Below are 13162 nucleotides of genomic sequence, written 5' to 3'. Positions count from 1 at the left end.
GGAGCACAGCTTGGCTGAAATCCAGGGGGTATTTTTGAATAGTTGTCCCATCCCCTGTTCCCTCTGGATGGTTCTTCCAGTGTCTCTTTGTCAGTGAAAAATAGATCTAGAAACCGTCATTAGGAACTGTGTACATATAACCTTTGGGGCAAAGGGAAACACCCCACATTTAGAGAAAATGAGGTGTCCTCTCGTGTCATTTAGACACGTGCTCTTGACTGTCTTTGCACTGTGCTGCAGTGTGGTGTTGAGGGAAGAGGCTGTTCCTCTYCTGCACCACCCTGCATTCATCTCTGTCAGCATCCCTCAGGAAAGGGACATCAGGGGTATACGCAGATCTGTAAGGGATTCCCTGTAGGGAGCAATGGGGATGCTGAAGGAGGAAGGAAAAGAGTGCCCTTTTTAGCTCATGTTTTCTAATTTTGGCTTGCTGCTCTGCCTCTGCATCCAGTCAACATCCCTGCCTCTGGTGCTGTGTCTGCAGTGGGAATGGTGCTACAGGGAGAAACTGTTCATGGCTGMAAATCCCCTTGAGGCAGGTATATAGGGATGTCAGCTTGGGAGAGACCCCCGTGCGCTGCGTTCCAGGGATGCTTCTCAGAACAGGGACCCCACTCTGGGACATGGCTTTGGGTAGGCATAGATGGAGGCAGCCTAACTTCTCGTCCACTCCCAAACCTCGTTCACTTCATCATGAGAACRGTTGTAATTTGCTTCTATTTCCCACCTCTTCTATTGTTCCTCAGGTGCTGGCATTATTGTTTGTTTGTTTTTTTTTAATCAGGGAGAGAGAAAAGCAGTGTCAAGAGGTGGGTGAGAGCCAGAACAGTCATCTCCCCTCTTCCAGTTACAGTCTGAGGAGAGACAGGGACGTGTCCCTGTGCCTTACACAGAGCATAGATGGACAGCCAGCTCCATCTCCAGTGCCCCTGAGACGTGGTGGGGTGATTTCCTATGCCCAGAAAATCAGTTCTGGTTTTTCTTGGCTGTCAATCTCCCTTGTGCCCTTCCAAGGTCCCAGTATCCCTAGATGTATCTCCTTTCTGTCTCAATGTAGTGTGACAACTGTCAGAAATCACAGAAATCTTTACGAGTTGGAAAAATCTGTTTTATTTATCCACAGCTTTCGTATAAATCTCCTCCTTTAATGATTGACTGGTAATTTGACATCAAACATGATTTTCAAGGAATTGAAACTAAACTCACTGTTTACCTTGCCTTCCCCCTACACACATCTTGCCCTTTCTTAGAGCATGCCTTCATGCTGCARTGGTCCCGACTGGCTCTCCAGGTCCCAGGAAAGACATCCTGGAGGGCCTGCTTGTGGTGCCCCAAACSTGTGGGGCTGGGGAGGATGCTCCCCCTGCACTGCTCTGTGAGGTGTGGTCCGCTGAAGATCCTGTCACCGCTCTGACACAAGGAGTTCATATGTGATGGACAAGGTGGTGGCAAATGTGGAAAGTGTTCTCRTGCTTCTTACCTGGTGTCTTCTGCAGCAGGTTTTCTATGCAACTAGAGAATTCACATCTCTTGAAAAAAAAAATACTTTTTTGCTGTTTGTAATTCCTTTTTGCTCCTACGGTCGTTGTTGCACTTACTGAAAGACTAACGCTTCATCTGCCAAGGAGCACCTGTTCCTCCCTACCCTGCGGACATGATGCMCATGGACCCTGCACCAGCTCTGCCTGTGGAGAGGAGCTCCCACTCCCTGCTGTGCCACCACAGGAGGTGGCCTTTCAGGGACCCAGTGCTGCTGTGGAGCAGCAGAACATTGTGGGCAGAGGGGCAGGAGGGGTCAGGGCAGCCTTGACCCCCTTTTGTGGCCTGGCAGCTGCCCCCATTTCCCCAAATCTTTGAAATACAAGAGAGTGGTTAAAACCATTTTGCCTTTTTATGTCCTCCCTTTTTTCTTTCTTCCTCCCTCCYTTTTTATGGGCTGGCACATAACCAGATGTAATCACCATTTCTTTTTTCCACTCTACTGCCTTAATGCTTGAGCACTTGCCTTTTAAATAAACAAATAAATTACCCTGTGTACTACTGTGTGACCTAATTTCCTCTTTGCTTGTGGAAACACTGAAAGCCCCAGTGCCACCCTGCTGCAGGCCATGCTGTGGGACAGAGCAATCCCTTGCTAAAGGCAGGCTCGGGAGTTGCTGGTGTGTGCAGTGCAGTGGTGGGCTCCAGCTGTGCACAGCTGTTGTCTTTTCAGTGTCACTACGGCTGGAAGAGCTCCAGATGGATACTGCCATTGAGCTTCTACCTGTAGTCCAGCAGTGTTCAGGGTGGAAGGCAAAGAATAGAGGTTGGACATTTCTAGGGAAACACTGGTAATGCTGCTGGAGATAGTACTTCTTCCAAAAATGCCTGAAAACCCCCCAAGGAAGTGGGATGGGAAGATGTATGAAAAATGGTGTTTGGGGAGACCGCTGGGTTTGCTCTTTCTGTGCTCTAAAGACGAGGAAAGGCACATGCTGGAACATTTCCCATATGGTGAGCTGGGAGGAAGAGGGAATTGCCCAGGAGGGATTTGCTTGAAGTGTTCCTTGAGCTGCAGAGCCGCCCTTGGAGCAGTGAGGTCCCTGTGTGTCCTTGTCCTTCCATGTAGGACCACAGCACCACTGGCCCCTCCCAGGCTCACACCCATCACTGGCTGCAGCTGGCACCACCATGAGCTGTGACCCCTGGTCTGGGATGGGAACATCCCCCTGTGGATTCAGAGCCATTCCAGTGTGCCAATATCATCACACAAACCCAATCACAGAGTCAATTTTAGCAATCTTTATTGAATCACAGTTAACTGCAATCAATGCAGCTGCACCCCTTAAAGTCACTTTAATTCCTGTAGCTTTATGGCAATTTTGCTCTTTATATTAAAAGTACTACACAGCAATCAAGGAGACAAGAAATGCCCAGTGATAAAATACATTCAGCAAGGCCAACATTTGCACCCCRAAAAGGTGCTGATCCTACTCAGTGATCATGATGGCTTTCTCTGYAGAGATCCCTTTGATCTGGTCTGAGATCAGCTTGGCTATGATTTTCTTCTCTCCTAGTCTTGTTGGAGTGCATATTACTTCAGACTTCATGATTCTGCCAGGCATTATATCCCTAAGGACAAAGGAAAAAACCAATTAGTCTCAGCTTGAATTAGGGTTATTTGCCGCTTCTGAATAATTTCACTTTAAGTAATAATCGCTGTGTGTGTTTAGGGTGGGTGYTTTCCTTCTCCCATCACCAGTGTGCAGCAAAGGGGGCCTGGCACAGTGGTCCTGCCTGGTGCTCCTGGTGMTCCTAGGCACCTTCCCCAGAGTTCCCCGTGCTGCTGAAACACTAAATTCAGCTCTGAAGGCAGCAGCTGACACTGCTCACACTTCTTGGCCAGCACAACAGGAGCATGTGGGGAGCCCCTGTCATGCCCGTCTGCCCCGAGTGTGTTTGGGTCTGTCTGGCCAAATGTGGTGCAGTGTCAAACACAGCTGCAAAGATCCCTCTTACTCCAAATCCCTTAATCACTTCTTCAAGGATATTAAAAACAAAACCAACAGAGCAGAATCCTGCCCTGGTCATTTCATTGGCTCATCTCCTTACCCCTGCTCAAATGTTGTCATCTTAAATATGCCCAAGCCCTCCACCAGCAGCTTGCAGTTTTCCAGGGTCACATTCAGCTTGTTCTTGAAGATGAATGCACAGGTGAAGTCATTGTACAGTTTGGCTGTTTCGGGCATCTGGCAGCGGAGGAAAGAGAGAAACAAACCCAAAGATGGGATTAGAGGGGTAAAAAATGTCAGAGCTGCTGCAGGTTTGCTCCTCAGCACCAGCATGRTGGGGAACAACCCTTTCATATGCTTTCCACCCTCCTCAAGCATTATGTTTTTCCAGCTGGTTTCTCAACAGGTATTTCCTTCAGGAGGGAGAGCTGTGGGATTGGAGATGGACCTTGTACAACCCCCTTCCCTCCAGTAGCCTCTGCCTTCCCATTTTACATGGGGAAATAATAAAATTTTCATTTCATGGCTGCTTTCAACCTTCAAAGAAAGATTAAATAGCCAAATGAGATTCCAAGAACTGAGCATCCCAGGAGCCAGCTGTTTGGGAGAGCCCCCTGGAAGTGCAAACACCACCATGGTGYTACAGTGAGCAGGGCTTTAACCCTTTCCCCCCAGGAGCCCGGCTGGTGGCTGCCTCACCTGSACAGTGATGGGGGGGTACTCGAATCTCATCGAGGTCTCCTTGGTGAGTTTGTCGTTTGTTTCCTTGACCTCAGCAACAGCAGTGACAAGGATGAGCACCTCGCCTTCCAGGGAGGCCAGCGACTTCATGTACGCATCAGGGGCTATCTTCAGGGGGACCTGCATCTCTGCAGGAGAGAAAGCACACCTTGATGCTTCATCAYGTGCCAGGAATTGGGTGGCAAAGCCAGCTCTGGTCCAGAATGTGGGATTAGCTGTATTTGCTGAGACCATTGTGCTTTCCCTGCATGGGGGGTTCATGCAGCCCATGGAAGGGTGGCTGAGCCCCATCATCTCCCTGCTCAGACARGCACTGCCTTGGGCTCGCATCCAGCACCTCATCAGCCCTGATCCCTGGCTGCCCCAGCACTCAGGAGGAGGCAGAGGAGCAGGAGGTTGGGTACACCCAAGCCTGCACCCCCTAGGGTTTCTCTGCCTGCTGTAAAATTGCTGCCTTTCCTTTCACTTCAGATTTTGTCTTCAATTGCCTGATCAACCTTCCACTGGCTAAGAAAAGCCCCCAGGTCAGCAGTGCTGGTGCGTGAGCATTGCTTTAACTGCAAAGATTCCTGGCTTCTGGGAATAAAACCAAAAACGCCTGTCCTTTTCCCTAAGTGTATGTATGTATGTATACAAGTAGGCATATATATATGTGGCTACCTTTGTGTCCTCCTGCTGCATTTTGACAACAACAGTACATGAGTGAAACCAATCAGCATTCATCAACAGCAAAGATTTCTTTCTTTTTTTTTTNTTTTTTTTTTTTTTTTTTTTTTTTTTTTTGTGAGTGACTCATACTCGGAATCAGCGAGGGCTGTTAATTATTCATCACTTGTTAGTCTCTTGTTTAGCAAATTTCAGTTGCATTTTTGGGGATGAGAAATGCAACCCGGGTTGCTCAAAGATGTGCAAAGCACAGCAGCAAAAACAGCTCCGGGGATCAGCCAGGCAGGCAGCCTTGATGTGGCAATTTGCTTGGGTGAAGAATTCAGAAAATAACACTCAGCAGCATCCTCACCACCTAAATTAGAGCGGCAAACACAAGAATGAAAAAAGGCTGAAATTCCCAGCCATCTAAATCCTGTGAGGGATCTGACCCACACGAATGCATACAAAGCTTGTGTGACGTGTTTGACATTTACGCAGTGAGGACAGGAGGGAGATTCTCCAGCACACCTCGCTCACCCCGTGAAAACCTCTGTCGGCCCACACTGATGTATTTCCAACCTCCTCCTTGAAGCTGCAGCAGGGCCCTCATGTTTTGGTCCCTGCTACAGAAGGGTCCCAGTYTGTAACTGAGACTTCCAAATGAGGGAGGTGGGTTTAGGCAGGCAATTTCTGCTCTTCACAAAATACAGCCTGGTCTACAGTGGAGCCATTACAAACCCCAGACTGCCACCATAAATCAGTCTACAGAACAAAGCAAGCTTTCTGTGCTTACCAGARTTGCCTTCAAGACTGATGGTCTCCTTGATAGTCCCAAGATTGGCCTGAACGTTTCCAGTGTAGTACTGCAGCTGGCARGAGCCAAGAAGTTCGACGGTCCAGTTCCCAGGAGTAGCGGCCTTCACTGTGATGGCAAATTCAAGGGGATTGCCGGGATGCAAAGGTTCTGTATTGCTTAYGTCAAGGTGGAGCCCACTCTTGGTGACTGGCTCCTTCAGGATCAAGGGCTGGATGTTGCTGCTCGTTGCCTGTGCAGTTGTAGCGTAGCCTGATCGAGGTATCAATCCTGCCGGGCGCAGGAAGCTAGAAGCTCTTTCCATAGACTTYCTTTCCTCTCTGGAGCCTGGATAAAGAAAAATATGGGTGACAACTGTATCTCAGTCTCCTCACCCAGAGCTATCTTCCCTTTATTTATGCTTTTGCTGATAAGAAGAGAGGATGTCAGAGCACCTCCAGCCTCTGCTCAGGACAACTTTTTGTTTTAAGCTACCTCCAAACCTAACTGTAGCATTTTGGACTGGAAGAATTTCCTGGAAGAAACAATTTAGAGCATGGGTGCACTTAAATTTTTCAGCCTGATATTTTTGCCCTCCTCACTGAGAACTGTTTAACTGTCTAGGACAACATGGCTGGATCTAAGAACTGCGGGGAGGAAATGTGGGATTTTTTTTTACTAATATGAWTTGGGGAATGGAAAGACAAAATGGAAAAGAATGAAGAAATAAAGCAAAAGTCAGTCTGATGACTTGGTTAAGGCCATTTCTTTCMCTGTCTGGAAGCTTGCTTGTGTCCCTGAGGGGCAGCCATAGGTGTCACTGCAGGCATGGGGATGCCCAGGAGCAGTACTGCCTCCCAAGGATCTCCAGGCYTTACATTGGATTTGCCACTGCAGCCACTCGTGCAGTTCTCTCCAGGAAACAAGAGGTGCTGTGGGGTGCCCCACACGGTCAGGGATCTCCGTTTGGCACTGCATCAGAGGATGGGGTAGTTACCTTCGGGGTACTTGTACTCCCAGGTGATGTCTTGGCGCCTGTTCTGCCCCACGGCCTTTGTGCTGATGTTGTTGCCRATGCCCTGGGTCTCTGTGCCGACCCTGTAGTACTTGTCCTTGCCGTTCACCCTCTTGACGATCCAGAAGACTCTGTCAGCGTTCACTTCCGCGTACACAAACTTGCTGTCGTAGGGCAAGTACACCTCTCCTTCCCGGACAGCCTTCACCGGGCACGGGCCACACTGGAAACGGCCTGGAAGGGGCATTCAATGCCAGCTGAGCTTCCAAACATGAACAGCGACCCCAATTTCTGCTCTGAGACACAGCCAAGCAGGAGACTGTGGCTGCAGCAGTTGACACTTAGCGGTAAATAATCCTCCAGCTCAGTAATGAGCTCCAAAACCTCTCATTTATCCCACAGCTGCCTGGGAAATTTTTATTGATGACCAAGGTCTGGTAGGAGCTTTCACATGTTCCCCCTGATTTAAATAATTTTAAAGTTAGAAAGCCACAGCTTCGTTTGATAAAAGGAACAGAACATAACGATGCCTTGTGCAAAAAAGGTGACAACATGTTTTAAAGAAGTAGATAAAAGTAGCCACACAGGATGCTGAACATAGCTGGAGCCCRTAGATAAACAAATAATGAGCAATATGGTGGTTTTTGTGGCAAAGTTATCTAACAAGAAGCAACAGCTTCTAGAAAAGAAGTTCAAGGGACGGTCATCTGTAATGTTGGGGACACTTGGTGAGTTTGACCACCAGAGACCCCTTCAGACAACCCTCCAGGAGMCCATAAAAGGCTTTCCAGTAAGAGGCAGATACCTGCAAATTAGTTCTAGGAGAAGTGATGTTTATGTCTAATTGACATCTCTGATCATGATGGAACAAATACCTTGTTGTAAAGTTTCATGATACACCCAATTTGAGGAGATACCCTCTGGGTGTTCAGCACGCTGCAATAATTAATGCCTGCTTTCTAATGCTTCAAAATTGTGTTAGAAGATTTCTTTTTTAGACTATTTCAGTATCAGTTTACAAAGTCAACTGTGTCCAGACACCTGTGTTTAATCTCCAGGCAATATTCCACTTTCTGCACTTCCCTGAGGATTAACCTTTCGGTGTTTTTCCACCTTCAAATTCCCTGACTCTGTTCAGGGAGTGCAGTCACCGATTTTGGTGTCACTCCTCTCATCTACCGATGACCAGGCTCATGACCCCAATGATTTAGATGTGCTCTAACTTCTGAAACAACATTTATGTCCCCACAAGGTTGGTTTTCTACCCRCCAAGAAATGCTGTTCCATCCATCCTGGGCTGAGGTGGCAGGAGTGAGAGGTCCTGCTTTAGAGTGTCACTGCCCCAGCACGTGAAAATGTGTGTGGGGAGTACCTGCTCTGCTGACTGGGAAGCATGTTTTTCATACAAAAAGTCCCTGCCTCCCTCAGGAGTTACAGAAGAGCCTTCCTAGGCAAATCTTACCTTGACTTAGCTCCTGAGGGGTTGAATCAATTGCCTGCCAGCCATTAAACCCCTCTGGTATGTCTGTTCTCTTCATCCAGGCATCATTCCACACGTGGAAGTTCCTGTGTGGGTTGGAAAGAAAAGGAGTGTGTTGTTACAACCCAAAGAGTCACAATCTCCTCCTTAATCCTTTAGTAAGGGCAGATTTAATGGAYATTTGTGGGTACCCCAGGCTTTCTCTTTCTCACTTTCCTGGGCAACAAACCCCAAGCAGCAGTGAAATTCTCAAAGGAATCTCTGGGGCTGGGAAATGGGGCACTGCAAGRCAGCYCAGGGGTTAGGAAGTGTGGGCAGTACCAGACAGAGTCSAGGGACAGCGAGTTCAGCTTTTCCCCTTTGTCGTTCAGGTAAACGTCCACTCTCAGGTTCTCATCCGTGTCRTGGGCCGCGTCGAAGGTGCTCACACAGCGGCAGGGCACTCCCAAGCAGCGCATGACTGCAGCACAGACAGACAAAACACAGGGTCACAAAACCACTCAGACTGGTGGGTGGCTCTGGGGATCCTGTCCTCTGACCCCTCTGCCCATCCACAGTCCTCTAGAGCAGGTGCTCAGGACTGCATCCAGATGGCTTTTGAACATCTCCAAGGATTGTTGACTCTAGAACCTCTCTGGGCATTCTGTGCCAGCACTTGGTCACCCTCACAGCAGAAAAAACTGTTTTTCAGGGTTTACACAGAATCTGCCATGTTTCAGGCTGTACCTCTCACCTCTAGTCTTGTCAGTGGGCATCACTGAGAAAAGCCTGTCTGTGCCCCACTCCTTCCCGTTGAGTATTTACACACAAGGATCAGACCCCCAAAGCCTTCTCATCTCCTGGCTGAGCAGGGCTGGCTCCCTCAGCCTCTCCTTACAGACAGACTCAGAGGCAGTAACTGGGGTAATTTGGCTCATCAGCAGTAACTTGGCTCACCAGCACGGTAACTGGAGTGTCAGAGAAGGGAGACGTTTGCTGCTCACCCGTATTGAGGACTCCTGCGAAAACCCAGCACTGCCCAAAGCAGACCGGCTTCTTTGTTTTATAGTACTTCTGCAGAATGGTGACACTCCCAATCCAATCCATAGGGGATGTCCCACCAGTGTAATTCCCTGACCAGTTCCCCATCAGGACACCTCTGTCATCGTTGGCATTAACCTGTGGCCACACACAAAAATAAAGGGATGAGGCGGAATGAGGCTTAAACACCGGGGTCTCTGCCCACCCAGGGGCTTCGCAGGTGCTCCACAGCCATGTGGGACCCACCAAGGCCGCTGCTGCTGGCTTCCCTGGTTGGAAATCTTCCACCTGGGTATCTAGAGGGAGGTGGTACCACTGCTCAGGGCAGTCAAAATTAACTCTGCTCCTTGTTTCTTAAACCACRGAGCTCCAAAAGGGTCACAGCAGAGAGAGCAGTCACCCCCACAAAACAGAACCCTTGTGCTGGCCCCACAAACCCAACCAATGAGGAAGGACAGCTGCAGTCTTTGGGGATGGGGACATGCTGTGGTTTTGTTCACCTCTTCCCTCCACCCAAAATGCCTCTGTCTCTTGATCCTTGCAGTTTGCGAAAGGAATCCATTTCAGTGCCTCCTGAAATGGTGTTCACAGTCCCAGAGAAAGAGGAGCAAGTAAGAAGCACGAGGGAATGCTGGAGGGGCAAAGCCCTTCACTGAGAGAGGCTTACCAAAGCAGACATGGCTCTGGACACAGTTGCAGGACTCCTTCTATCAGACAGACTGAGGTTGCTTTTGTCCAGCAGATACATGCAGGCATCCAAGATGAATTCCTCAAACTGTTTTGGGGAGAAAATGGTGATATTTTCATATGCTGCTCTAAAACAGAATTTGCTTGTCACTGAAAAGCATGTGCTTGGAGGAAAACATCTGACTAGCTTTAACTTCTAAACTTCCTTTATGATAATGAATTTTCAAGGCTGTGGGTCTTCCCAAAGCTATTGTCTCCAAAAAAGAGCTAAAATGAAACTCAGCCTTGGACAACAAAAGCAAACACAGTTAGAACCTGACCTAGCAAACTTACTCCTGTGAGTAGCACAGTCACCAACGTCATATCCCCACAACCCTGCAAATTACTCAAGAGTAATGAAAATTTAAGATCTCTGCAGATATTTAATCTATTGACATAGGTACAAAATGAACCTTGGAAAAAAGAAAGGTACATAAATACTAATTATTACAGCAAAGATTCCTAATTAGCAATTGCTGATAAAGCTCCCTGAGGTCCAGTTCAGAGCAATGTCAAACATCCGATCCAACAAAGCTTGTCAGAATATCAATATCAATTTTCTTTGTTCAACAGCAGAATAAACATTAGGATAGGAACAGCCCTACAGATTATGTCCTTTGGCCCCTTTTGTGTTGTAAAGGCATCAGTGTGAGCACCTTTGTTGGGTTATGTGTATTCTGCAGATATATATTCTGCAGATGTCCTGCAAAAATTGCAGACTCATGAACCAAACCAAACCAAACCAAACCAAACCAAACCAAACCAAACCAAACCAAACCAAACCAAACCAAACCAAACCAAACCAGAAAAACCTCCCAGATTTGTACATTTTTTGGTGGGGATTTCTGTCTGGACAGGGTGCAGGATGCTCCACTTGGGTGCATGTGTGCTTTCTACAGGGTGCAAATAAATCTGCTCTGGCACCCACCTCTTATCTCTAGCCCAAGCCAATGTGACATTCCACTCCTCTGGAGTTATCTGAGAGGCAGAGGGCAGGAACACCCTTCCTGACAGAGTGGTTGATTGTGTCSTGCACACAGCTGTCAGTGAAGGCAACACTTGAAAGGTGATAACCTCTGCCAGTAATTTTACCCTTTTTATTCCTGATCCCGATACAACAGGTAAATCAGTTTCTTTTTTCCCCCTGTCAGCGCTCTCCTTGCCTCATTAGCTGATTAACAACACTTACATTTGCATGAGACCAGGAATTGCTTTATAGGAAGTTTTTCACCTGGAAATACTCTATCCCCAGATTCCACATCCTTTGCCAGGGGATCACATGATCTGACTAWAAATGTTCCACTAAACCCCATTCTCCAGCTGTGGGTGGGGAAAACACGTAGGCACATGGATTACTCTGAGCAGGTGAGCCCTCCCAGTGAAGCTGGATCTGTCATTCCAGCGTTTTGAGCTGCTCATGGGCTCAATGCCAAAGGGTTGAGGCAGGGTGATAGGGCTGACAAGACAGCTGTGCTTTACCTGYCCATAATTCCAGGGCTTGTCATATATCATGTAGGCAGTCCCAGTGTAGATGTAGCCAGTGTCGTTGAGCACGTACTCCTTCCTCTCYGCCTCACTGGCCATGTAGACAGCATCATCTGGAGAGAAAAACCCAAACCCTCAGATGTCAGGTGGCTTGCACATATGTGAAATTTTCCATGGAAAACTAAACTGGGATAACCAAGGGTCTGTGATATTCACACCAGTTGATGACCATGAAGCATCCCCATTTTTTTGCTCCTGTTGTGAAAGAATTCCTTGTAAGACTAATCTTTAGTTTCCCCCTGTAGGTCCATTGCTACATGATCACTCTTTTATTACAGCAAAAAGCTGATTTCTGAGCACTGCAGTGTACTAGCTAGACAGCAGACAAAACTGGGAAACTGATCCCAACCAAACAGGCAACTTTTTATTATGGTTATTTTTTGTCTGGATTTTAAGCCAATCCAGTCCTCTCAGTTAATCTTCGTGCTGGCTCAGGGAAACAGAGAGGGATGATACAGAGGCACAAAGAGATGTGACGGAGAGATGTCCCTCTGTGTCCTGGCACTGGAGAATGTCCAGTGAGGATCTGGCTCATTGCTACTGTCCAGCTTACCACTGGCTCCATGAGGATGCTGCTTGCAGTGTTTTATGGGGAAAAGCAACATATGTAAGAAGGAGAGGAGGGAAAATATGAGGAAAAGTTCTGCCAAGGGCATTCCCTGGCAGCAATAATTACCACTTCCAGCTTCAGGACCACTCACCTTCACACCAAGGATTGAACAAAAGGTAGACAACACCATTTTCAGGCTTGTAAATGTTAGTCCCAGTCTTCACATGCAGGTTGTATTTTCCCACGGCGGCACTGGGAGAGCTGGTGACAGATAGCAGGCACTGAGGGGGCAACAAGGAGACACAGCATGAGTGACACTCCACCATGGCCACAGGCATGGCACCAATGTGGTGCCACAGGACTGGCATGAGGGGCAAAGCTGAGAGCTGTGGAGGTCTCTGCAGGGCAAGAGGGAAAGGCAGTGGGATGGGGTGAATCCTGCCTGTGCATGGGGACAGCAATGAACCAAGCAGGGCAAGGTTACTGCTCCCTTAAAATCATAGAACTAAGGGATATGATGGGACTTTGCTCTGCAGCTTCTGATGGGCTCGGTGCTGGGCTTTGGGCCCCTTGCCCACAGGCTCTACCTCTTTGCCATTCCTCTTGGCAATGGAGATTTTCCACCCGTTTAAGTCCTCCCGCTCCGGTTTCAGTGACAGCAGGCTCCCCCTGTTCTTCATCGGGTTCTCACCTAGAAACAAACCCAAGACAATAWGTTGGAGGGTAGCACAGGTCTGCCATGCCCGTGCAGCGCCAGGAARAGGCAGCTGGGTGCTCCTGGGGCTCTCAGGCTTTGCCTGGTGGCTGCAGAGGGGATTTTGCTTACCAATGCCAAAGCGCAGGGACAGTTTGTCACCAGCCTTGAGCTCCCTGCTGAGGCTGAGCTGCACCTGGAAGGGCTGCCCACGCCGCACCACCAGGTGCTTGATGTTGTACCCATCCGTGTGGTGCTGCTGGGTGTTCTGGCTCTTGAGAAAGTCAACCCCAGTGACCTTCAGATCGCTCYCTGGAAAGACATTAGGAGAAAAGGAGAAAGGAGAAAGGAAAAAGAAAAGATTGATGGTGAATTGCTCAGTAAAGACAGTTTTGTCCTTTTTAATGCAGTCCCATGAGTCACCAAAATGTCTAGAGTAACAAGTGATCTAGCATAAGA

General features: G+C 48.3%; 1 protein-coding gene across 1 annotated transcript in view; it reads right to left on the bottom strand.

Moving 5' to 3' along the window:
- Nucleotides 1-2756: 2756 nt before the first annotated feature.
- The window catches only part of TGM4 (transglutaminase 4), a 14179-nt gene continuing 3773 nt past the window's right edge, over nt 2757-13162 (bottom strand). The window contains exons 2-14 of the mRNA XM_057367691.1: nt 12836-13015; nt 12597-12700; nt 12161-12290; nt 11394-11512; nt 9856-9963; nt 9152-9326; nt 8490-8628; nt 8151-8254; nt 6671-6922; nt 5674-6021; nt 4191-4360; nt 3592-3728; nt 2757-3111 (exon numbers count right to left, since the gene is read on the bottom strand). Of these exons, the coding sequence (XP_057223674.1) occupies nt 2970-3111; nt 3592-3728; nt 4191-4360; nt 5674-6021; nt 6671-6922; nt 8151-8254; nt 8490-8628; nt 9152-9326; nt 9856-9963; nt 11394-11512; nt 12161-12290; nt 12597-12700; nt 12836-13015 (2108 nt within the window). The 3' untranslated portion in view covers nt 2757-2969. The remainder of the gene's footprint in view (nt 3112-3591; nt 3729-4190; nt 4361-5673; nt 6022-6670; nt 6923-8150; nt 8255-8489; nt 8629-9151; nt 9327-9855; nt 9964-11393; nt 11513-12160; nt 12291-12596; nt 12701-12835; nt 13016-13162) is intronic.

Source organism: Malurus melanocephalus, unplaced genomic scaffold (genome assembly GCF_030028575.1).
Source record: "Malurus melanocephalus ecotype Western Australia unplaced genomic scaffold, MMel_1.1 scaffold_83, whole genome shotgun sequence".
In the NCBI taxonomy this organism is placed as follows: Eukaryota; Metazoa; Chordata; class Aves; order Passeriformes; family Maluridae; genus Malurus; species Malurus melanocephalus.
Note: the sequence above shows the minus strand (reverse complement) of the source record. Positions and strands in the feature narration are given on the sequence as shown.